The sequence below is a fragment of the Mercenaria mercenaria genome, chromosome 19 (genome assembly GCF_021730395.1).
Source record: "Mercenaria mercenaria strain notata chromosome 19, MADL_Memer_1, whole genome shotgun sequence".
In the NCBI taxonomy this organism is placed as follows: Eukaryota; Metazoa; Mollusca; class Bivalvia; order Venerida; family Veneridae; genus Mercenaria; species Mercenaria mercenaria.
Genome location: NC_069379.1, coordinates 23,364,681 through 23,392,157, shown reverse-complemented (window position 1 = coordinate 23,392,157; position 27,477 = coordinate 23,364,681). Strand labels below are relative to the sequence as shown.

Below are 27,477 nucleotides of genomic sequence, written 5' to 3'. Positions count from 1 at the left end.
CTACATAATGTCATACCAAGAAAGATGCGTTAACGCTATTCTAGCATAAAGCGTGTAAAAAAGCTAAAAAGATGGATATATTGTCCATCAACGTCATTAAATTTCTATGAAATGAGCGGGAATGACAGCTTTTGAATTATTAATACGTTTGCGCTATGAAAAAAGGTGTGTTAACAGCGCATGTGTGCGAGAATCTCTTCGTTAACACACATTTACTCTTCAGTTAAAAGACCCATTGAAAACGACAAAACAGCAGTTTTATGCTAGACTGATTTGTTAAAACTTTAAATTATGTTACTACTCTTGCGGAAATATTTCATGAATTATGTCCTATTCATACTTAAGTTGTTTTGATACACTTTCAGTCTACATCTATTATTACTAAAACATTTTAGTGGCGTAGGAGCGAATTCAAAGGTTGGGAGATGGAATAGGGGAGGGGGGGGGGGGGGGGGGGGGGCTTTCAAGCTAAACCTACCCATATGTCCCTGAAAGTTTTCATACAACCAGTAAAAAACAATAACCAAAACACGTTTTCTCCCATAGTGACCAAAGACATAAGATACATCAAATCCATATCAGTACGTCTTAGTAATGCTAATTGTATGAACCGCATAAGGAAAGGCACCGAGTGCCACCGTTACGACGACGCTGGCATGTAGTAAAAAAAAACATTATTTTGAAAATAAATGAATTAACCATGTTGCTGACAGAATATGACTGGCACCGCAAATCACTAGAGCAGTTCATGAATTTGCCGATTTCATTCTGCCGTTCATTATACATGAAGTCGGAACAAAGCTAAGTAAAATTATTTGTTAAACAGGATTCAAACGCGTTTTTTATGATTTCAGGCATATGTATCATTAAAGAGAGTAGAAGATTTTTTGTGTTGCTCTGATGTGGACGATGCTGAAATTACCCTGTTAAAACCTGCAGGTAAACACATTTTAATTTTAGTACCGGATTAAAATGTATAAGTAGTCTACACTAGTTGACAAAACTATTATAAATATTGCTGTTATTTATGCATCATCTTGGATCAGGATGGTCAAAGAAGTGTGCTTTGAATAAATGTGAAGGCATCTGAGACAAAGTTCAAGGATAGCGCGTCTGATACAGAGAAAGTAGATGGTGCGTCTGAGACAGTGTGAGGAAATAGTGCGTCTGAGACAGTGAAGAGATAATGCATCTGAGACAGAGTGAGGAGATAATGCATCTGAGACAGAGTGAGGAGATATTACGTCTGAGACAAAGTGAGGAGATAATGCATCTGAGACAGAGTGAGGAGATAATGCGTCTGAGACAGTGTGAGGAGATAGTGCTTTGAGACAGAGTGAGGGGATAGCGTGTCTGAGACAGAGTGAGGAGATAATGCGTCTGAGACAGTGTGAGGAGATAGTGCGTTGAGACAGTGTGAGGGGATAGCGTGTCTGAGACAGAGTGAGGAGATAATGCATCTGAGACAGAGTGAGGAGATAATGCGTCTAAGACAGTGTAAGGAGATAGTGCGTTGAGACAGTGTGAGGGGATAGTGCATCTGAGACAGTGTGAGGGGATAGCGTGTCTGAGACAGTGTGAGGAGATAGTGCGTCTGAGACAGAGTGAGCAGATAGTGCGTCTAAGACAGTGTGAGGAGAAAGTGCGTCTGATACAGTGTGAGGAGATAGTGCGTTGAGACAGTGTGAGGGGATAGCGTGTCTGAGACAGAGTGAGGAGATAATGCATCTGAGACAGAGTGAGGAGATAATGCGTCTAAGACAGTGTAAGGAGATAGTGCGTTGAGACAGTGTGAGGGGATAGCGTGTCTGAGACAGTGTGAGGAGATAGTGCGTCTGAGACAGTGTGAGGGGATAGCGTGTCTGAGACAGTGTGAGGAGATAGTGCGTCTGAGACAGAGTGAGCACATAGTGCGTCTGAGACAGTTAAGAGATAATGCATCTGAGACAGAGTGAGGAGATAATGCGTTGAGACTGTGTGAGGGGATAGCGTGTCTGAAACAGTGTGAGGAGATAGCGTGTCTGAGACAGTGTGAGGAGATAGTGCGTCTGAGACAGTGTGAAGAGATAGTGCGTCTGACACAGTGAAGAGATAATGCATCTGAGACAGAGTGAAGAGATACTGTGTCTGAGACAGTGTGAGGGGATAGCGTGTCTGAGACAGTGTGAGGAGATAGTGCGTCTGAGACAGTGTTAAGAGATAGTGCGTCTGAGACAGTGAAGAGATAATGCGTCTGAGACAGTGTGAGGAGATAGTGCGTTGAGACAGTGTGAGAGGATAGCGTGTCTGAGACAGTGTGAGGAGATAGTGCGTCTGAGACAGTGTGGGGGAAAGTGCGTCTGATACAGTGTGAGGAGATAATGTGTCTGAGACAATGTGAGGAGATAGCGTGTCTGAGACAGTGTGAGGGGAAAGTGCGCCTGAGACAGTGTGATAAAATAATGCGTCTGCGACAGTGTGAGGGGATACCCTTGTCGGAGACTGAATGAGAGAATAGTGCGTCTGCAACAGGGTGAGGGGTAGGTACATGTGTCTGAAACAGAGTGAGGGGTAGGTGTGTCTGATACAGAGTGAGGAGATTGCCCGTCTGAGGCAGAGTGAGAAGATTACAAGACTGAGAAGAGTAATGAGATGACACGTTACAGACAAAGTGTGGAGACTGCCGTCTGAGACAGAGTAAATGATACTTTTAAGACAGACCGAGGAGATGGCCCGTGGGTGACACAGTTAGTAGACGGTGTGTTAAAGACAGAGTAAGGAAATGGTCAGTCTGAGACAAAGTGAAGAGATTGAATATTTGATATAGAGTGAGGAGATGACCTGTCTTAGATAGATTGAGGAAATCGTGCGTCTGAGACAGAATGAGGAAATTGTGTTTTTGGGATAGATTGAGGAAATCGTGCAAAGTGGGAGGATAGTGTCTCTGGGACAGATTGAGAACACAGTGAGGAGGTGGCATGTCTCAGACAGAGTAACTAGATGATGCGTCTGAGAAGGAATGAGGAGATGACCTGTCTGAGATAAAAGAGTAAATGTTGCGTTAAAGACAGAATAAGGAGATGGCTCGTCTGAAACAGAGCGAAGAGATGGCGCATCAGAGGTAGAGTGTTGTGGTGCGTATGAGAAAGAGTGAGGGATTGTCGCATCTGAGATAGACTGAGAGGTTTACACGTATAGAGCGAGGAGATGACGCGTCTTAGAAAGAGTGCTATGACGTGTCTGAGACAGAAAGAGATGACGCGTGTGAGACAGAGTGATGTGATGGCGCGTCTGGGACAGTGTGAGGCGATGCGTCTAAGTGAGGGGATAGCACGTCGGAGAAAAAGTGAGGGGATAGCACGGCTGAGATAGAGTTATCTAGAAAATATTCTTTTTTTTTATAATACATACGTTTATGATGTAGGAACTTTGCATCCAGATTATAGCGTGTATGTTAGGGATGGCACATTTACCTGGGACAGCGAAGACGCGGACCAATGCTTGTCAAGGTAAGAGCAGATGGTTTGCTTTATATTTAGAACACGGAGGTCATATGCTCTGGGTCCCCTCGCATCAACATTTTAAGACTGAAACTTGGACTTAGAAATTATAGCGACAAATTTTCAATATGCCATAACTTTATTCATAGCAAATTTGTTCAGATTGAATTTTCTTTGAGCTGCTTACAAACTGTCGCCAAACAACATTTCCTAAATCGTTTTACTGATGATTTTGAAATAATTGCAAAGAAATGTCCATTGGGCGACAGTCTACCAAGAGTGTTCTGTTTATCCCGATTTGTCAAAATTGTTTGGGATTTCACTCAGCCCTTTTATGCCCCCGAAGGGTGGCATATTAGTTTTCAACTGTCCGTCCGTTCGTTCGTCACAACGTTAACTTTTTGCATGAAGGCACTTTACTCGCGAATCACTGCATCCAGGACCTTCAAACTTCACGTGCTGATAGTACTTGAGTATACCACCCCTATTGACTTTGGGGTCACCAGGTCAAAGGTCAAGGTCACAGGGGCCAACGTTAACTTTTTGCATAAAGGCCTTTTACTTGCGATCCACTGCACCCAAGACCTTCAAACTTCACGTGCTGATAGTACTTATTAAGTACACCACCCCTACTGACTTTGGGATCACCAGGTCAAATGTCAAGGTCACAGGGGCCAACGTTAACTTTTTGCATGAAGGCACTTTACTCGCGAACCACTTCACCCAGGACCTTCAAACTTCACATGCTGATAGTACGTATTGAGTACACCACTCCTACTAACTTTGGAGTCACCAGGTCAAAGGTCAAGGTCACAGGGGCCAACGTTAATTTTTTGCATGAAGGCACTTTACATGCGAACCACTTCACCCAGGACCTTCAAACTTTACATGCTGATAGTACTTTATGAGTACACTAACCCTACTGACTTTGGGATTAACAGGTCAAAGGTCAAGGTCACAGAGGCCAACGTTAACTTTTTGCATGAAGGCACTTTACTCGCGAACCACTTCACCCAGGACCTTCAAACTTCACGTGCTGATAGTACTTATTGAGTACACCACTCCTACTAACTTTGGAGTCACCAGGTCAAAGGTCAAGGTCACAGGGGCCAACGTTAACTTTTTGCATGAAGGCACTTTACTCGCGAACCACTTCACCCAGGACCTTCAAACTTTACTGCTGATAGTACTTTATGAGTACACTAACCCTACTGACTTTGGGGTTACCAGGTCAAAGGTCAAGGTCACAGGGCCAACGTTAACTTTTTGCATGAAGGCACTTTACATGCGAACCACTGCACCCAGGACCTTCAAACTTCACGTGTTCATAGTACTTATTGAGTACACCACCCCTACTGACTTTGGGGTCACCAGGTCAAAGGTCAAGGTCACAGGGGCCAACGTTAACTTTTTGCATGAAGGCACTTTACTCGCGAACCACTTCATCCAGGACCTTCAAACTTCACGTGCTGATAGTACTTATTGAGTACACCACTCCTACTAACTTTGGAGTCACCAGGTCAAAGGTCAGGGTCACAGGGGCCAACGTTAACGTTTTGCATGAAGGCACTTTACTCGCGAACCACTTCACCCAGGACCTTCAAACTTTACCTGCTGATAGAACTACACCAACCCTACTGACTTTGGGGTCACCAGGTCAAAGGTCAAGGTCACAGGGCCAACGTTAACTTTTTGCATGAAGGCATTTTACATGCGAACCACTTCACCCAGGACCTTCAAACTTCACCTGCTGATAGTACTTATTGAGTACACCACCCCTACTGACTTTGGGGTCACCAGGTCAAAGGTCAAGGTGCTGCGGGGGCATTTGCCACCATTAGTGACAGCTTTTGTTTTTTATTTTAAAACTTGCATCAATTGCTATATGAAACGCTGCAGTAATGTTGTTCAGTAAGTGAAGTTTTGCTCCTTTGGTTTATTTTGGTTTTATTCCCCCTCCCCCCTCTCCCTTCTCCCCTCTCCCCATCTCCGCGCGCAAAAAAAGTCTGATGACCATAATGTTAGACTGCTATAGCCAAATAGGCCTATGCTATCCTATTTAAGTAAAGTTATTTTCATTATTATTATTATTATAACTTAAGCATCATATGAACATACAGTGACACGAAGTGCTAGTAATAACAAAGTCGTCATATGACCTATTATTAACAAACTTACAAACATTTTGTAATAATAACAGTCATCGCGGGAAATACTTGCGTAAATTATGCATATCCTTTGACAACAGTTTTTTGTATATATAGAAATATTTTCTGAACGTAGAATAATATTTCTGGACTTCATGTATTTAAATAGCCTGAGTATTTTTTTCTGATTCGGTTTCAGAATTAATCTGAAAGTTCGAGCTGGCCAGCTAATTGCTGTGGTCGGATACTGTGGCTCGGGAAAATCTTCGTTGATATCCGCGATTCTTGGCGAGATGCGAAGATTGGGTGGCTACACACAAATAAAGGTTTGTGAGCTCCTAGTGTTCCCGGGAATGTATAAGACACTTTTGTTTTGCATACTTTCATGTTTATTAAGTATAATTCCATTGACTAAGTCGCCCATTAGGACAAACATGGCATATATGGCATAATGAATTGCAAACGGTGATATTAACACATCGGTTTTATCTCTAAAAATAATTTAATCCTGAAATTTATAAGCGCCCGTTGAAAGTATCATATCATCCACCGGGAGATATGGAAACTTATCATATGCGCAGAAAAGCAAAATAGCGCTGTTACGCATATGGTATTATATTACTGGTCATATCAGAAAACTTAAGTGGGGAATATGATATATTATACAAGTTAGACTAATGGGAAATTTGCATTGAGCTTTTATGTGAGGTATAATAGGGTCTTACCGTATAAGTCGTTGTAATGGCATTCTGTGGTCTGTTCACCATGACTGTTTAGTATTATTTTAGAGTTCAATCGTTATTGGTTGTTACAGCGTTCTATAATCTGCTCACCATATTAACCGTCAGTTTAGGGTTCTGTCGTCAAGATACTGTATTAACCGTTATTTTAGGGTTCTGTCGTCAAGATACTGTATTAACCGTTATTTTAGGGTTCTGTCGTCAAGATACTGTATTAATCGTTATTTTAGGGTTCTGTCGTCAAGATACTGTATTAATCGTTATTTTAGGGTTCTGTCGTCAAGATACTGTATTAATCGTTATTTTAGGGTTCTGTCGACAAGATACTGTATTAATCGTTATTTTAGGGTTCTGTCGCGTATGTACCACAGGAAGCATGGATTCAGAACATGACACTACGTGACAATATTCTGTTTGGAAGACATTATAACCATAGCAAATACTGGAAAGTGATAGAAAATTGCTCACTGAAATCCGACCTGGAGATGCTGGATGGTGGAGATAAAACTGAAATTGGTGAAAAGGTAACTTCGTTAGCGATATCACATATATCCGTGCTTGTTGGCGAAAAGGCAACTTCGTTAGCGATATCACATATATCCGTACTTGTTAACGAAAAGGTAACTTCGTTAGCAATATAACATATATCCGTACTTGTTGGTGAAAAGGTAACTTAGTTAGCGATATCACATATATCCGTAAAATGTAACTTCGTTAGCGATATCACATATATCCGTACTTGTGAAAACATAACTGTAATACAAACCTCACGCCGGTTTACTTATATAACTAAACTTCATATGTGCCATTTGTTACAAGCATATTATTTAGTTTCATTGCACCATAGGGAAGAACACACGCACGTGCGCAAATGTACTCGAAAACTTCGATGTTTGACTACTCCAGAGACATATCGTTCCAATTTTTTCGTTTTCGTTTCCTCAAATTCATCTAGGTGACATTCCCGTTTTATGTATTTGATATAGGGTACAAACATTAGCGGTGGACAAAAGCAGAGGATCAGCGTGGCACGTGCTGTATATAGCAACGCTGATATTTACTTCCTTGACGACCCGTTGTCCGCTGTTGACGCTCATGTAGGAAAGGATTTATTCAAGAACGTCATAGGAAATAGTGGGATGCTTAAAAATAAAGTATGTGTAGAGTGTTACGTCTATCATATTATATATAGACTTGGCAACATAGTGATTTATTGTTTGGTTTGGTTTAACATCACGCCGACTCTCATAGGTCATATGGCGATTTTCCAGCTTTTGACGGTGGAGGAAGAGTCTGTATAATATTGTATAATATTAGGTTATTTTACATTTTTCTGTACAATACGGAGATATATTTGGAGTACCCAGCTGAGAAAATCATATTGGACGAGACTAACGGCTCGTATTGTACAGTACAATGTTAAATAACCTTTTTATTCTATATCTGTTTTATTTTAAATTAAAAATGCTTCACTGAATACTAGTATTGTATTTCTGCCTCCAGCTTGGTATGAGTGCAAATATATATTATACAGACGCATAATCAAACTCTGTACATAGAGCGCCTACTTCACCCGATTTACATTCGGAAAATTTCCACACATTTCGGGCTTAATCGCATGTTTAACATGGGGCTTTCTGAACCGTCCAAATATGGAAAAAATACAGGGTTTTTTTTTTGTACGCACGTGCGCCCAATAAGGTAATATATTGTACGGTCACGTGTTGCAAATGAACGTTCACGATTAGATAGATAAAACAGGAATAGAATAATTTATTTTAGGTCGATTGTGAAGGAAGTTCTACAACTTATATTAATCACTCTCTACACATCATTCATGATGGAATCCGTCGCCACGAGAGTACGGTTTCCCTTCTTTATTGCTGAGCGCCAAGCAAGGGAGCTGTTGGTACCATTTTTTACGTCTTTGGTATGACGCGGCCGGGGATCGAACCCTACACGACGTCCCGTATTCAAAGCGGACGCTCTGCCTCTAGGCTATCGAGACAGTTCTTTAAAGTGGAAGTTGGTAGAAAGAATCATGGTCTTACTATTGACACTGTAGTTAAATCGATTCTAGAAATTTTAAGATATTTTTATATTAGATACTTGTATTCTAATATTCTCACATCGGTATTTTATTTGGTGCCTTGAAAGAGTTGATATTTAGTATTGAGAAAGCTTAATAGGACTTAATGTGATGAATCTAGCGGTATTTGAGAACGCAATCCTCGGAACGATTGGCCATTACCCAGTCCGCTAGGTACATGATTCTTTTGAAATTGTTTTGGTAAGTTTTAGGCGACATGTATCAATATAAAAACGCTGTATTCATAGACTTTTTCTTTAGAGCTTTGAATTTCATAAGTTTCTTATGCAACCCGTTTCCATTTTTAGACGAGAATCCTTGTCACACATACTATCCACTGGTTACCTCTGGTCGACAACATCATTGTGATGAATGAAGGAAAAATATCGGAATGTGGAACTTACGACGAGTTAATGTTACACAATGGACCGTTTGCCCAATTCCTTCTACAAAACCTTCAGAACGAGGCTGCTGAAGACTGTGACGATCCTGAAAGTAAGTTATCTGTTTAGTCTTTTCCGTGTATGTTTATTAGCGCAGATTTATTTGCATTCCTTCTAAAAGGGATGCAGAAAACGTTAACGATCCGTGTTTATTTACTTAGTCTTCACCTATGCATATGTTTATGTTTTGTTATGTTTCTCAAAGAGTACCGTGATTGAAAGAATCTCAAGAAGTTTTTTTCTTCTACAAATGTCACTAACACAAACATGAAAGAATTTCCGGAAATATGTTATGTACGAGTACATGCGAGCCAATACATGAAGTAAGTTTTTATTTGATTCAACTTTGGGTTACTTAAGAAACAAATTGTCAGGATAACCATGTTGCTGGTGGAAGCACAGAACCATACACAAGTCACGTTGTTTGTATTTCAGTACAGTGGATACGGGAGAATATGATTGAGCAGATCGAGTCTGTGACGTCAGAGGGAGCTGACGGAAACTCGTCCGAGGACACAGCGTCAAGGGTCAAAGGCAAAAGGCAAAAGTAAACTATCATTTTTTGCAAAAACGGAGCGCAACGAAGGAAATCAGATTAATCTGAACCATAATCTATAGCAAATTTTTTGTATGTCAGTAAATTAAGGTTTAGATGACAATTTCTAATTATAATTATTTAAACTCGAAAAAACTTATTAAAGCGAAGCATTGTGAATATAAGGTATTTTAACGTTCCTAACAGAAACGTGAGTCGACGCATCATGAATAAAACAGTTTTAAATTGAGCACCGTCTGCTTCATTAGCCGTCATAGACAGTGTTGTTTGATCAGTATGCCCGCTGTTGCATGGAATCCATTTCTCCAGATATTTGAAATTTAACTAAATTGCTATACAGTATGAAAATGTTATATTCATTAAGCTACAATCACACTGCCCCGGATGGGCTTGCGAATGAGTTCCGGATAGCATCCGTAACGCATCCGTAGAACTCCTAACTCATTCGTAAGTCATCCGGTGTATCCGTTCAAAATCAGGGGCATCCGGGGGCAAGTGTGCAAAGTTTTGAACATGCTCAAAATTTTGCCACGGATAATATATCCGTAAAAATCCGTAATAAATCCGTAACAGTTCTGAAAAGATCGTTACTTCATAAATAGATCTAATATAAAGAGCTATGTCGGTCGAAAATAATGGTGATTTTTTTTGCAATAAGTAGAATCTGTTTGGTTAAATGGTAGATTATTAGCCATATTTTGATGATTTAGCATTTATTTTGGTATTACTAGCTTTGCAGTTCTCTGGCACCTTTTGTTTTTATATTATTGCTGCAACTTTTCATACATGTTCTTTAATTTGTTTTTGTTAATGTTGTATATTGAAGAAAGAAGAGAGACCGTAGAAGGAATTTATCGAGTATGTCAATGAGCAGAATGCCATCTACACAAATTTCCATGACAACACAAAACATAAAACGCTTGACAACAGAAGAAGTCGTCCAAGAAGGATCGGTAACTAAACATGACATAACATTTTTTTTGCAAATGACCGAGAAACTCGCGAAACTCGCGATACTGGCATATAGATGCTACACAAACGAATCCATTTGTTCAGTTTTTAACAAAACACAATTTGATTCAAATCATTTTTTTTCTAAATTCGCTGCGCATTAGGTTCACCTTGAACATTAATCAGATTGTTATCAAACACAGTATACAGTCTCTTTCACAGAGTTGTCTTTACTAATCTGACTTGTGTTTTAGAAACGTACGTTCACGTCGCGCAACAACAGTTGAACGTCCGACCGGTCTAGCCGAATGTAGGTAAGATGCAAGTACCTAGGACATCAGAAAATGTAGTTAGAAATTACACAAAGCAATGGTAGTGGAATAAATTATATATAAAAGTTTCTCAAATGTTGAATAAGAGGTAGGTAAAAAACCAAATGCATTAAAGTTATAGGATACTTATGATAGCTTAAAATGCATTCCTTTATTTCCTTAACAAGAACGAAGACAAAACGAAAACACAAGATTGTTCTTGTACACTTCAGGTGAAATTGGAAGTTTTGGTTGATTATTTTAAAGCTATGGGACTATGGGTGGCTTTAATATCAGTACTTCTACTCGTGTTCTATCACGTGCTGACGGTCTATTCCATGTTTTGGTTGACCTTTTGGACCGAGGACCCATTCTTGAAAAACCGAAGCAATGCTGTTCTGGATGAATATGCAGACAAGTCAACAAAATATATGATCGTTTATGTTCTGATGTGCCTAATACAAGGTAAGCTTTATCTGTGCTATATACACTGTAAACACATGTTCAGTTTCTGCTGAAATATACAGTACAGGGGGCTAGTGTACGACTTAGAATTTTTGCCGTTCTTGTTTATATCTACGTTTTCATTATTTTGAATTTTTATATTGACAAGGCTTTTAAATAGTCCTCCGACAGCTCTTGTTTTTCATTTGCCATTAATCTTGAGCAGTTAAAAGAGCTGAATTCTAATGCTGTAATAACTTGTAGCCCTGCCCATTTCTTGTTTTCATTCATGTTTATGTGCCTTGTATCATCATGCGTTTATAGGCGATAAAATATGATGGAAATAACTACAATTATGTTTACTGAACGACTTGGGGCCTAATGATCCTCTTGAATTTCTTTTTTGAGGGGGGCTTTGTTATAAATGTTCACGTATACACACATTTTAGAGACTTAGTTTTAATGAAAGTTTCAAAATCTCCAATGATTGATTAAGAACAGTTTTGACGTGGTTATTATACTTATTTTAGGGGTGGCTGTATTTGTTTCGTACTACCTGTCACTGAATCGACTGATCCAAGCGTCATCAGTTCTCCATTCTAAGATGTTGATGAGTGTCATGAGGTCGCCTATGTCTTTCTTTGACAGCGTTCCTATTGGAAGAATACTTAACAGGTATCAATCTCTCCCACGTCAGCTTGATGTTATACTGATGGTTATCTCCCAAATCTATTAAACTGAGGGAACTTTATGGAGCCGCCAGAGCACTTGATTGATCTTCATCAAAATTGATCTGTAGCATCACTGTAACTTTAAGGTCCCAATTATGTTCGAATGGACGCACTTGCCGCTATAGCTTAATATAGAAAAAAAGCTCTAAACGACTTCTTCCCCTGATGGTATGTAGCAACATTATAAGGTCCTTGGCCCTTTTTAGGGGCTACTGGAGCTACAAATAGAAAAAAAATACTTCAAAGTACGGTACTGTAAGTTAAGTACTTTTCGTGAACTGCTTGATGGGTCTTCATCAAACTTGGTCTGTTGCATTATTTTAAGGTTCTCTATCAAGCTTGCTCAATTTGATAAAAAACATTGTGTCTGACATCATTCATCCTCTACCTCTGATTCATGTGGGGAAGTTGGTAGTTGGTTTGTACTGGTACAGCTGCCTACTTTTACATTGAAAAACGGCGTTAAACCCAAAGCCAAACAAGCTTGCTATAATGGGGGCATGACTCCTTTTAGGGGCCGCTAGAAAGTAGATAAACCTTTAAATGATTACTTATGAAGCTCTAGATGGAGCCTCATCAGTCTTAGTTTATAGCATAATTTTAAGGTCCTCTCCTATTTTGTTTTCTAAGGGTAGCACTTGGTCCCTTTTATGGGGCGGTAGTGATTCAAATAGAAAAAGAAACAGCTTTTAATGACTTTCTCATGAACTGCTCGATGGATCTTGGTCAAACTTGGGGTCTGTAACATTATCGTTAGGTTCTCTCTCACATTTGTTCAAATGGGCGCAATTGGCTTCTGTTAGGGGCCGCTAAGGCTAAAAATTGAGAAAGAAACTCTTAAAGACTTCTCACGAATAACTTTTTGGATCTACATTTAACTTGAACTATATAGCGTTATTTTAAGGTCCTCTCCCATTTTTAGCTCGACTTTTCGAAGAAAAAGTAGATAGATAGATATATCTTTTATTCCACCATAAGATGAGAAATATAAATACAATCTACATACAATGAGCAAATATATATAAACATAAATAAGAACACATATATACAACACAAATATATACAAACAAACAAACAAACAAATAAACAAAAAAAAACAACAACAATAGTTTCACAGTTATTTTACAATTTTCTACACCAGGAGAAACAATCCCCATAAGTCTGTTTTTGAATTTTGACAGGGTTGTGCCCCTTTTTAAGAATTTTTGGGTTAACGTTTTTGATAAAGTCAAATATCTCTGTTACTACTAAAGCTTTTGACTTGAAACTTAAAATATTTATTTACTATCAAAGTCTACACCAGGAGACACAATACCCATAACTCTGGTTTGGATTTTGACAGAGTTTTAAATATAAAATATAGGAACAGATTTATTATTTCTTAATTCTAACACGATCCGCAGCAGCTGCTATATAAACATATAGCGAATTCGCCTATACATGAATCTACGATAAAATATAGCTCTTCCATTCCGCCCTACGATTGTAACATGACTGTGAGATTCTACTCTGCTTCCATTATATACAGTATAATACCGACTAAATATTCGATTTTTCAGTGCTAGTAGTAATAAGAAGTACATCAAATTTTCTGAAACAAACAATTTCTAACTGATGAATTTATTTGTTGATATTTTTACCGTAAGAAAATGTTTCAGCCCGGTAAGTTTCAACTTCAACACCAGTGCATCTATGTCTGGTCGTGTGTGTAGTGTACAATTCCTGCGTTGTAGCTAGGCACCACAAATGTCAACTAGATTCTACTTTGACAGTAAATAAATCATAATTCATGTTCCAATCTTCCAGACTCAAGTGTTTACGTGTTTATATGCCGCCGCAATGTCCTAGCGTGTATGTTTCAGTGCCATCATGTAGGTGACGTGTACTATTTTTAGAAACTGCATATATAAACTCTGCATTAAGTATTTATCTCTGATTTCTATATCCGACCTTAGATGTTATTAAAAATAACATTTTCACGGCAATAACTACTTAATAATTTAATTAAAATTTATTGAATATCGGAAAATTCCGTTTGATGTAACGCTTTCCATTCGTGGGGAGGTTTTTATAATAGCATATGGCCAACCGAATGACATATCGCGCTAAAATGTAGTGCTGTAAAATGCGAAGAATTTGCGTGGTTAGAATCGAAATAATAAATATGTTCCAATAATTTTATCAGTTGATAAAATATGGGCAGTCGTTCGGACGCGAATATTAAATCACTCGTGCTACGCACTCGTGATTTAATTATTACGCATCCGAACTCCTGCCCATATTTTATTTAAGAAATAATAAATATGTCCCTATATTTTATCAGTTAATAAAATATGGGCAGGAGTTCGGATGCGTAATAATTAAATCACGAGTGCGTAGCACGAATGATTTAATATTCGCATCCGAACGACTGCCCATATTTTATTAACTGATAAAATTATTGGAACATATTTATTATTTCGATTCTAACCACGCAAATTCTGCGCATTTTACAGCACTACATTTTAGCTCAACATGTCATTCGGCTGGCCATATGCTATTACAAAAACCTCCCACGAATGGAAAGCGTTGCATAAAACGGAATTTTCCGATATTCATTAAATTTTAATTAAAGTATTAAGTTGTGAAAATGCTATTTTCAATAATATCTAAGGTCACATATAGAAATCAGATGTAAATACTTTATTCAAACTTATATCTATGCAGTTTCTTAAAATAGTACACGTCACTACATGATGGCACTGAAACATACACGCCAGAACATTGCGGCATATAAACAAATTGTTTGTTTCAGAAAATTTGATGTACATTTTATTACTATTGCTTAGCACTGAAAAAGTCGAGTATTTAGTCGGCATATAACGGAAGCAGAATAGAATCTCACAGTCATGTTACAATCGTAGGGTGGAATGGATCAGCTATATTTTATCGTAGATTCATGTATAGGCGATTTCGCTATATGTTTATATAGCAACTGCTGCGGATCGTGTTAGAATAACTGATAAAATATAGGCACATATTTATTATTTCTTAAACATATAGCAAAATCGCCTATACATGAATCTACGATAAAATATGGTTGGCTGTTACATTTCACCCCCTATGATTGTGAAATAAGAGATTCTTCTTCAGTTACATTACATACAAATTATTTCAAGGCCAAACAGTTGAAAACAACATCTCAAAAACGTAAATATGATAAAATGTCATATTGACTTATGTGTAGGACCGTAAAACACGTTTTGATCTCTACAAGCGAATTCAATTAGCTTAATTAAGATTCAGCGATGACGTCATAAATGTATGACATAAAGTATGACGTCATAATGGTGTGACGTCATATAAAGTTAAGCTCGTAACTTGTAACACAGGGTCAACTCGCTTTATTTGACGATTCTCTTCATAATTAGTTTGCGAGCTGTTAGATTACTAAATTATAAATACTTCTCAAAATTCTGATAAAAAGGAAACAAATATCTATACGTTACATTGGCTATGTAACTTTTTCTAACCATAGGGGGTAAATTGTAACAGCATATGACCCGAATGACGTATAACGCTGAAAATGTAGTACTGTAAAATGCGAATTATTTGCGTTGTTAGAATCGAAATAATAAATATGTTCCAATAATTTTATCAATTAATAAAACATGGGCAGTCGTTTGGATGCGGATAATTAAATCACTCGTGCTACGTAGGAGTTTGGATGCGTAATAATTAAATCACGAGTGCTGCGCACTCGTGATATTCGCATCCAAACGACTGCCCATGTTTTATTTAAGAAATAATAAATATGTTCCTATATTTTATCAGTTAATAAAATATGGGCAGGAGTTTGGATGCGTAATAATTAAATCACGAGTGCGTAGCACGAGTGATTTAATCATTCGCATCCAAACGACTGCCAATGTTTTATTAATTGATAAAATTATTGGAACATATTGATTATTTTGATTCTAACAACGCAAATAATTCGCATTTTACAGTATTACATTTTCAGCGTAATACGTCATTCGGGTCATATGCTGTTACAATTCACCCCCTGTGGTTAGAAAGAGTTGCATAGCCAATGGAACGTATAGATATTTGTTTCTTTTTATCAGAATTTTAAGAAGTATTTATAATTTAGTAATCTAACAGCTCGCAAACTAATTATGAAGAGAATCATCAAATTAAGCGATTTGACCCTGTGTTACAAGTTACGAGCTTAACTTAATATGACGTCACATCATTATGACGTCATACTTTATGTCATACATTTATGACGTCACCGCTGAATCTTAATTAAGCTAATTGAATTCGCTCGTAGAGATCGAAACGTTTTTTACGGTCCTACACACAAGTCAGTATGACTTTTTATCATATTTATGTTTTTGAAATGCTGTTTTCAACTGTTTGGCCCTGAAATTTGTATGTAATGGAACTGAAGTAGATCTTTATGCCACAATCATATGGGGTTGAAATGTAACAGCCAACCATATTTTATCGTAGATTCATTGTATAGGCATTTCCGCTATATGTTTGTATATAGTCAATTGCTGCAGATGTGTTAGATATAATTATGAAATTATTGGAATCATATTTTATTATTTCGATTCTAACAACGCAAATAATTCGTCATTTTAACAGTACGTACTACATTTTCAGCGTAATAGGTACATTCGGGTCATATCTGTTTCATTTACCCCCTATTGGGTAGAAGTGTTGCATAGCTTATGGAAAGTATATATATTGTTTGTTTTTTATCAGAATTTTGAGAAGTATTTCATAATTAGTATCTAACAGTCGCAAACTTATTATGACAGAATCATCAAATAAGCGAGTTGACCTGTATTTCGAATGTGACGAGTAATTAACTTTTATATGAACGATCACATCATTATGACTCATACTTTATGTCATACATTATGACGTCACCGCTGATCAGAGTTAGCTATTGAATTCGCTCGACAGATCAGGCGTGTTTACGGACCTACACATAGGTCGTATGACTTTTATTATTTTAGTTTGAAATGCGTTTTCACCGTTTGGCCCTGAATATTCGTAGTAATGGAATGAAGTAGATCTTATGTTCAATCATAAGGGTGAATGTACAACAATCATATTATCGTAGATTCATGTATAGGCGATTTCGCTATATGTTTATATAGCAATTGCTGCGGATCGTGTTAGAATAATTGATAAAATTATTGGAACATATTTATTATTTCGATTCTAACAACGCAAATAATTCGCATTTTACAGTACTAAATTTTCAGCGTAATAGGTCATTCGGGTCATATGCTGTTACAATTTACCCCCTATGGTTAGAAAGTGTTGCATAGCCAATGGAACGTATAGATATTTGTTTCTTTTTTGTCAGAATTTTGAGAAGTATTCATAAATTAGTAATCTAACAGCTCGCAAACTAATTATGAACGGAATCATCAAATTAGGCGAGTTGACCCTGTGTTACAAGTTACGAGCTTAACTTTATATGACGTCACATCATTATGACGTCATACTTTATGTCATACATTTATGACGTCACCGCTGAATCTTAATTAAGCTAATTGAATTCGCTCGTAGAGATCGAAACGTTTTTTACGGTCCTACACACAAGTCAGTATGACTTTTTATCATATTTATTTTTTTGAAATGCTGTTTTCAACTGTTTGGCCCTGAAATTTGTATGTAATGGAACTGAAGTAGAATCTCTTATGCCACAATCATAGGGGGTGAAATGTAACAGCCAACCATATTTTATCGTAGATTCATGTATAGGCGATTTCGCTATATGTTTATATAGCAATTGCTGCAGATCGTGTTAGAATAATTGATAAAATTATTGGAACATATTTATTATTTCGATTCTAACAACGCAAATAATTCGCATTTTACAGTACGTACTACATTTTCAGCGTAATAGGTCATTCGGGTCATATGCTGTTTCAATTTACCCCCTATGGGTAGAAAGTGTTGCATAGCTTATGGAACGTATATATATTTGTTTGTTTTTTATCAGAATTTTAAGAAGTATTTATAATTTAGTAATCTAACAGCTCGCAAACTAATTATGAACAGAATCATCAAAATAAGCGAGTTGACCCTGTATTACGAGTGACGAGATTAACTTTTATATGACGTCACATCATTATGACGTCATACTTTATGTCATACATATATGAAGTCACCGCTGAATCAGAATTAAGCTAATTGAAAACGCTCGTACAGATCAGAGCGTGTTCTACGGACCTACACATAGGTCAGTATGACTTTTTATTATATTTTTGTTTTTGAAATGCTGTTTTCAACCGTTTGGCCCTGAAATAATTCGTCTGTAATGGAACTGAAGTAGAATCTCTTATGTTACAATCATAAGGGGGTGAAATGTAACAACCAACCATATTTTATCGTAGATTCATGTATAGGCGATTTCGCTATATGTTTATATAGCAATTGCTGCGGATCGTGTTAGAATAATTGATAAAATTATTGGAACATATTTATTATTTCGATTCTAACAACGCAAATAATTCGCATTTTACAGTACTAAATTTTCAGCGTAATAGGTCATTCGGGTCATATGCTGTTACAATTTACCCCTTATGGTTAGAAAGTGTTGCATAGCCAATGGAACGTATAGATATTTGTTTCTTTTTTGTCAGAATTTTGAGAAGTATTCATAAATTAGTAATTTAACAGCTCGCAAACTAATTATGAACAGAATCATCAAATTAGGCGAGTTGACCCTGTGTTACGAGTGACGAGATTAACTTTTATATGACGTCACATCATTATGACGTCATACTTTATGTCATACATATATGACGTCACCGCTGAATCATAATTAAGCTAATTGAATTCTCTCGTAGAGATCAGAACGTGTTTACGGACCTACACATAAGTCAGTATGACTTTTTATTATATTTGTGTTTTTGAAATGCTGTTTTCAACCGTTTGGCCCTGAAATAATTCGTATGTAATGGAACTGAAGTAGAATCTCTTATGTTACAATCTTAGGGGGGTGAAATGTAACAACCAACCATATTTTATCGTAGATTCATGTATAGGCGATTTCGCTATATGTTTATATAGCAATTGCTGCGGATCGTGTTAGAATGCTAGTTCATTTTGCTTTCATTTAGTGTAATACGTATAAGTTAGATAATACATAAGAGTGTGTTACCGGCTAGTATCATCATGCGCGGGGGAATCTAAGGGAACGTAATTTGGGTAGCAAACGAGCCTCGTAGAGGCGAGTTTGCTATCAAATTACGTTCCCTGAGATTCTCTCAAGCATGATGATACTCGCCGGTAACACACGAGTATGTATTGTCTAACTGACTTATTGCATGATTAAAAAGAGTAAATTTAATACATTTTAAAATATCATAAATTTAAAATATTTAAAAATATTTTCCCTCTTGAGCCTCCCTTAGAAACATTTCATGATAAATCCCCAACTGCCTTATAAAAGCCAGAAGATGGCGCTGGGCAGGTTTTTATATAAATTACGCATGCTTCACATCAGAGATCCCTTTTTCAAAATTTAAAAAAAATTACTGAAAAAAAAAGTTATATAAAAGTGAAATACACATTGAAACATTCTTTATTGATTGTTGTAATTATTTTTTAAAACAAAAAGTTGTGAAATAGAGTTTCAGAAATAATTTAAAGTAACTGCTAAAAATTTGAATTTGCCAAGAGGCGCTAACGATGTCATGAACCCTGGAGAAATAGAGAATGTAAACAATTCCCACGTGGCTAATTTTATCAACAAACCTGATGAGCAGAAGGTTTCATGTATCAATGGAATTAACACCTGGAGCATATTTTTAAACTGAATAGAATATCATAATCATTTTTGCAGTTTTATTTTATGTTACTTAAAAAATCAAGTTTTAAATCAAGATGTAGAGAACTAAACTACAGACATACAGTAATCAATTATTAGTCCCCTACTGGTTGAAAACCAGTTTCGGGGACTATAGGAATGCACTTTTACGTCATTCCGTCCGTCCGTCCGTCCGTCCGTCCATCCGCTATTTCGTGCCCGGTCCATAACTCTGTCATCCATATAGGGATTTTAATATTACTTGGCACAAATGTTCCCCATGATAAGACGATGTGTCATGCGCAAAACCTGGACCCCTAGCTCAAAGGTCAAGGTCACAATTGGAGGTCAAAGGTCAAAAGGGCTTTTTTCCTGTCCGGTCCACAACTCTCACATCCTTAAATTGAAGGGATTTTAGTATTACTTGGCACAAATGTTCCCCATGAAGAGATGACGTGTCATGCGCAAATCCCGGACCCCTAGCTCAAAGGTCAAGGTCACAACAGGAGGTCAAAGGTCAACAAGGCTTTTTTCCTGTCCGGTCCATAACTCTCCCATCCATGAAGAGATTTTAATATTACTTGGCACAAATGTTCCCCATGAGGAGACGACGCAAAACCTGGACCCCTAGCTTAAAGGTCAATGTCACAATTGGAGGTCAAAGGTCAACAAGGCCTTTTTCCTGTCCGGTCCATAACTCTCCCATCCATGAAGGGATTTTAGTATTACTTGGCACAAATGTACCTCATAATAAGACGATGTGTCATGCACAACTTTCAGACCCCTAGCTCAAAGGTCAAGGTCACACTTAGCAATCAAATGTTAACATAGCATGAACAGGGTCTGTTTCGTGTCCGGTCCATAACTCTGACATTCATTAAGGGATTTTAATATCACTTAGCACAAGTGTTCCCATGATGAGACGACGTGTCATGCGCAAATCCCGGACTCCTAGCTCAAAGGTCAAGGTCACAATTGGGGGTCAAACGTCAACAGAGTTTTTTTCCTGTCCCGTCCATAACTCTGCCATCCATGAAGGGATTTTAATATTACTTGGCACAAATATTCTCCATGATGAGACAACATGTCATGCGCAGAGCCCAGACCCTTAGCTCAAAAGTCAAGGTCACAATTGGAGGTCAAAGGTCAATAAGGTTTTTTCCTTGTCCGATCCAGATCTCTGTCATCCATCAAGGGATTACAATATTACTTGGCATAAATGTTCCCCATGAGGTGACGACGTGTCATGCGCAACACCCAGTACCCTAGCTTAAATGTCAAGGTCACACTTTGAGATCAAAGGTCAATAGGATTTTTTTCCTGTCCGGTCTATAACTTTGTCATGCAAAGCAGAATTTAGATATCATTTGGCACAAATATTCCCCTGGCTGAGACAACATGTCATGCGCAAGAACCAGGTCCCTAGGTCTAAGGTCAAGGTCATATTTAGAGGTCAAAGGTCAAATTCAAGAATGACTTTGTACGGAATATTTCTTCTTCATGCATGGAGGGATTTTGATGTAACTTGGACCAAATGTTCACCACCATGAGGCACCCTTGTTTGTAGAATAACGTCCCTTTGTTATTACTATAAATAGATTTTATTGTAACTTTTTTATTACTGGCGGCAGAGAAAAATCAAGACCACTTTTCTGTGGTACAGCATGCATGTTACATCCAATTTTTAGGTTTATTTTGACCTATCTCTACCTGGTAAAGAGTTACTTGTGGACTTATATTATTAAGATTTTTTTTTTAAAGATTAATTTCCCTTTGTTGTTACTATAAATAACTTACATGATAACATTTTTATAAACAGCCAAAAAATTCAATATGAAAACAACTGTGGGTTTTTATATATGCACATTTTAATCCAAGTGTGTTGTTATAGCATATTGTATATGTAGTACAATATTGTTTATACATCTTTGACAGATATCAGTTCATTATGTTATACTGCATTAGAGAAAATTAGGTGCCTTCCAGTAGGGGACTTTGTATTGCATGGCAATACTTCATTCACTTGTTTCAAATAGCTTATCATTTTCAATACCTTATCACAGCAATACTTGCTAATTTGTGTATTGTTCTTTTTATGCCCCCGAAGGGAGGCATATAGTTTTTGAACCGTCTGTCAGTCTGTCGGTCTGTCGGTCTGTCAGTCTGTCCGCAATTTTCGTGTCCGGTCCATATCTTTGTCATCGATGGATGGATTTTCAAATAACTTGGCATGAATGTGTACCACAGTAAGACGACGTGTCGCGCGAAAGACCCAGGTCCGTAGCTCAAAGGTCAAGGTCACACTTAGACGTTAAAGGTCATATTTCAACATAGTGCATTGATGGGCGTGTCCGGTCCATATCTTTGTCATTCATGCTTGGATTTTAAAAATATTGGGCATGGATGTGTACCACAGTAAGACGACGTGTCGCGCGCAAGACCCAGGTCCGTAGGTCAAAGGTCCTAAACTCTAACATTGGCCATAACTATTCATTCAAAGTGCCATCGGGGGCATGTGTCATCCTATGGAGACAGCTCTTGTTTTTTTCTTTTTTGTGGTTGGGTTTAACGTCGCACCGACACATTTTAGGTCATACGGCGACCTTCCAGCTTTGATGGTGGAGGAAGACCCCAGGTGCCCCTCCGTGCATTATTTCATCACGAGCGGACACCTGGGTAGACCACCGACCTTCCGTAAGCCAGCTGGATGGCTTCCTCACATGAAGAATTCAACGCCCCGAGTGAGGCTCGAACCCACATCGATGAGGGGCAAGTGATTTGAAGTCAGTGACCGTAACCACTCGGCCACGGGGGTGTATTGTTCTACATCCCAGACAGAGAAAACTGTGAGCGATACCTGTGTGCAACGGAATTTAAAACACGGCTAACCGTGGCGATACCAGAATTTAGAAAACAGAAAACTTCAAATAAAAATGCCGGAGTCATGCAATAAACTAAATGTATATGATTTCATCTTTCGTCTTTTCTTTCCTCCAGCTGTAAGAAGGCAGTTGGTTAGGGTTTGACAAGTGTTGTATATTTATACATTATGTTATTATTTAGGTTTTCAAGTGACATAGATACACTTGATAATAAGTTACCTGAGAGTTATCGTGTATGGATCAATATGTTTCTTACAACGGTATCTGCCATAGTTGTCATTGTTATAAGCACGCCTATCTTCATTCTGGTCGTCCTGCCAACCGTCGCAATCATAATCGGCTTGATTGTAAGTATTTCAATATGCTACTACATATATCATTCCATAAAATCATTTGAACATTTGGAGACGTTACAGCTATGTAACTATGTGGTAATGTTCAGGATTGAATGCTTCAGTGTTTATATGTGGTGGTTGATGATAATATTATATTACATCGTCGGTGGGGATTTATCACCAGACATTTATGTTGCTGATTTCAAGCCAAATATGTTTGAAGACTCTTTAATAAATTATCAGTAAAAACAGTTTTACTTTTGTCTCTGGTCAGTAGTGGGCTGTTGTTCAGTTCAGTAGTTAACGCCCTAAATGGCTTGGCCCTAAATGGCTTGGCCATGTCTGTTCCAGACTTCCCTGTCTCGTCATTGATCGTAGAATCAGGGCATACATCTACAAGAAATGACGCCAATGTAACATTTGAAAAAAACACATTTAAAGCTTATTCCTTAGGATTCAAAGTGTTCAGAACAGATTATAAGTAGTAATCCTCATTTTACCTTAAATGTAGATCAGAGTTTACAACAAACTAGTGACATATCCAATACAAAAGTTACAAACTACCCCTATGCTCTAAGAGCAATGACTCAACAACGAGAAAGAGTAAATGATAAAATTTGCCGGATATTTCGTCAAATGTGATGCAGTACGAAAATAGAATTACCATTTTAAGCTAATATTTATAACACAATAATTGGTTTTCTTTTTACATTTTTTAAAGATATGTGCATCTTAACTTAAATCTGTTTTATTACTTTATGGATAATACAGTTCACTTTTACGACAACTGTCAGAAGAATAGTTGTCAGAAGAATAGTTAGAGATATAAATGCTAACAATAGATTGTATTCAATAGTCTCTTAGTCCAGTCCATACTTTTTCAGGTTTTCCTGAACATACTTTACATAGCATACTATGTCTTTTTAAATACTTGGATGTTCATTTTTCTAGTTGTGTGTATTAATTGCCCATATTTTTTACTTGCTCATATACTATTTTTATTGTATTTATTATTTTCATGTGAAAAGTTATTTAAATAAATAATTATTCAAATAAAAAGCATGGACTCTTAAAAGAATATCATGTCTCCTTTAACTTATATATGAGTGGCAATGTAGATCTACTTTTATAATTACGATGTATGGAACTGATACACTGATTTATGTATCTAATATTTCCAGTATACTCATTGCTTCTCTTTACAGTACTTTTATTTGCCAACAACGCGAAAAATGCGGCGGATTGAAGCAGTAACAAGGTCCCCTATATATAACTTCTTCAGTGAAACCTTGACTGGATCGTCAGTGATCAGGTATGCTATACAACAGGGTTATTACAAGGACCGGTATGCTATACAACAGGGTTATTAAAAGGTCCGGTATGCTATACAACAGGGTTATTAAAAGGTCCGGTATGCTATACAACAGGGTTATTACAAGGACCGGTATGCTATACAACAGGGTTATTATAAGGTCATGTATGCTATACAACAGGGTTATTACAAGGACCGGTATGCTATACAGCAGGGTTATTAAAAGGTCCGGTATGCTATACAACAGGGTTATTAAAAGGTCCGGTATGCTATACAACAGGGTTATTACAAGGACCGGTATGCTATACAACAGGGTTATTACAAGGTCATGTATGCTATACAACAGGATTATTACAAGGTCAGGTATGCTATACAATAGGGTTATTACAAGGTACCTTGATCGAGCTCCAGTAGGTTTTGCCGGGCCTGGATCCCTAGAGGCGCTTCTACCCAATATGATCCGATCTGGCAAAATCCACAAGAGCCGAATGAAGGTACTTTTATAATGACCATTTTATTATACAGATATACCTATTTCTATAGGTAACACGAAGTTCTATTTATAACAAATATTGACGGGCCCAAAATTCGAAGTGTACCCTGCTACCTAGAGGTGATATTATCATTATGTAGTCATAAACGGCGTAGCAGTTCCGTTCACAAATTCGAAAGATCGCCTAATGTTCAAGTGCAATGTTTATGTTATCATCTCTTACTGTCATTTTTAATTTGAAAAATGCACACGCGAACGCACGTGCGGACAGAATGTGTTCTAGGCAGGGCAGTAAAAAGTTATGGGTAATGTTGTGCAGTTTTCGTAGAAATTGCATACTCAGTATGATATGATTGGTCTCGGCTACATAATTAGATAGAAGATATCAAATGTTCTAGAAAATAAGTTATCAAACATGTCAAAATGACATCTGTGCAAATTGCATTCTTGTATCAATTATGACTTTAATGTCCTTTGTAAATTAATAGTCATTCAATTTTTATTACAGCCACTTGTCGCCATTGAAACAGATCTCTCACAATTTATTCGGATTTTGCAGTCATATCAGCTAAATTAATAAAGAAAACGAGTGGGTGAAATTAACACCCTGTCTTACACCTCGCACTATTAGTTTTGTCATTTTATGGTTTGTGTTTATGATCAGGTATAATGACGATACCTTTATTGGGACATTAGTTACATTGTTCACACGGTGAATCAATTATTGTCAAACTGGTGTCTCAAAGCAGTTGAAATGGAAACAGTCTGGGTCATCTTTTACTAAGATGACCTTTACTTTGGTATCATATACCGTTACTACATACAAGACAACCATCGCATTACAAGCCTTTGTCGGCTGCGTATACTAGTATAAATGTAACGATATTAAAAAGTAAATCAGGTTTTTAATTTATTTTTATATTCGCAGTCTGAAAAACATATCCATTATTTTCAGGGCATATAAATGTTGCAACCGTTTTATACAAGAGTTCTTCCGCCGAAATGACGAGAATTCTACATATTACTTTGCCGCTAACACTGGCTCAAGGTTTACATAAATTTGATCTACAGTTTAAAAAAATAATTAAAAATTACATGAACTTAAAAAGCAATGAATGCATGTCAAAGTATATGATGTTAATTCCATTGTACACACCTTATCGACAATGGATGAAACAGATTATGATAAATTATTATGATAGTTATATCTTTTTTCTTCCAATAACATGATTTTATACAATACCTGACGTAAACAGGTGCTTCAGACAGGTTTTCATTGTTTTCATATTATTAATTTGCTTTGTTTAACAAATTTACAGATGGATCGCTATGCGAATCGAGTTCCTTGGTAACATAATACTTCTCGCTGCGATAATGATCGCTATCACGTCAGACACACTAAATGGAGGCCAACTTGGTCTGTCAGTTACGTATGCAGTCCAGGTAAGTCACAGCGTTTGTCGCTAACGATTGTATTAGATGTGGAGGCTATTCTAGTCTACTGGTAACGAATGCAGTTCAGATAAGTTGAAGACAGAGGCTATAGTTGCATATTGGTAACGTTTACAATGAATGTTAGCAGCAGATTGAGGCTATACTGGTTTGTAGATAAACATTTGCGGACCAGGTAAGTTGCAGACGGAGACTTTACTGGTCTTTAGGTAACTTATGCAATCAAAGTCAAGTTGCTGATGAAGGCTATACTAGTATGTCGGTACCGTTTGCTGTCCAGTTAAAGTGCAAATTAAGACTGTTCTGGTCTATTGGTAACTTATGCAGTCCAGATAAAGTGCAGATTAAGGCTGTTCTGGTCTATTGGTAACTTATGCAGTCCAGATAAAGTGCAGATTAAGGCTGTTCTGGTCTATTGGTAACTTATGCAGTCCAGATAAAGCGCAGATTAAGGCTGTTCTGGTCTATTGGTAACTTATGCAGTCCAGATAAAGTACAGATTAAGGCTGTTCTGGTCTATTGGTAACTTATGCAGTCCAGATAAAGTGCAGATTAAGGCTGTTCTGGTCTATTGGTAACTTATGCAGTCCAGATAAAGCGCAGATTAAGGCTATTCTGGTCTACATTGTATTTCTGGTCTATTGGTAACTTATGAAGTCCAGATTAAGTGCAGATTAAGGCTGTTCTGGTCTGTTTCTGGTCTATTGGTAACTTATGCAGTCCAGATAAAGTGCAGATTAAGGCTGTTCTGGTCTATTGGTAACTTATGCAGTCTAAATAAAAAACAGATTAAAGCTGTTCTGGTCTATCAGTAACTTAAGCAGTCTAAATAAAGTGCAGATTAAGGCTGTTCTGGTCTATCAGTAACTTAAGCAGTCCAGATAAAGTGTAGATTAAGGCTGCTCTGGTCTATCAATAACTTAAGCAGTCTAGATAAAGTGTAGATTAAGGCTGTTCTGGTCTATTGGTAACTTATGCAGTCTAAATAAAGTGCAGATTAAGGCTGTTCTGGTCTATTGGTAACTTATGCAGTCTAAATAAAGTGCAGATTAAGGCTGTTCTGGTCTATCAATAACTTAAGCAGTCCAGATAAAGTGTAGATTAAGGCTGTTCTGGGCTATCGGTAACTTAAGCAGTCTAGATAAAGTGTAGATTAAGGCTGTTCTGGTCAATCGGTAACTTAAACAGTCTAGATAAAGTGTAGATTAAGGCTGTTCTGGTCTATCGGTAACTTATGCAGTCTAAATAAAGTCAAGATTAAAAATGTTCTGGTCTATCAGTAACTTAAGCAGTCCA

At 37.4% G+C, this 27,477-nt stretch overlaps 1 protein-coding gene across 2 annotated transcripts in view; it reads left to right on the top strand.

Moving 5' to 3' along the window:
- LOC123542307 (multidrug resistance-associated protein 1-like) overlaps positions 1–27,477 on the top strand; it is a 127,627-nt gene that overhangs the window by 85,522 nt on the left and 14,628 nt on the right. For both annotated transcript variants that reach the window (XM_053532148.1, XM_053532147.1), the window contains 14 exons: positions 855–939; positions 3,404–3,488; positions 5,826–5,952; positions 6,714–6,890; positions 7,353–7,520; positions 8,764–8,950; positions 9,334–9,445; positions 10,281–10,407; positions 10,950–11,181; positions 11,691–11,835; positions 22,771–22,936; positions 24,130–24,236; positions 25,685–25,777; positions 26,049–26,172. In XM_053532148.1, the coding sequence (XP_053388123.1) occupies positions 855–939; positions 3,404–3,488; positions 5,826–5,952; positions 6,714–6,890; positions 7,353–7,520; positions 8,764–8,950; positions 9,334–9,445; positions 10,281–10,407; positions 10,950–11,181; positions 11,691–11,835; positions 22,771–22,936; positions 24,130–24,236; positions 25,685–25,777; positions 26,049–26,172 (1,935 nt within the window). The remainder of the gene's footprint in view (positions 1–854; positions 940–3,403; positions 3,489–5,825; positions 5,953–6,713; positions 6,891–7,352; positions 7,521–8,763; positions 8,951–9,333; positions 9,446–10,280; positions 10,408–10,949; positions 11,182–11,690; positions 11,836–22,770; positions 22,937–24,129; positions 24,237–25,684; positions 25,778–26,048; positions 26,173–27,477) is intronic.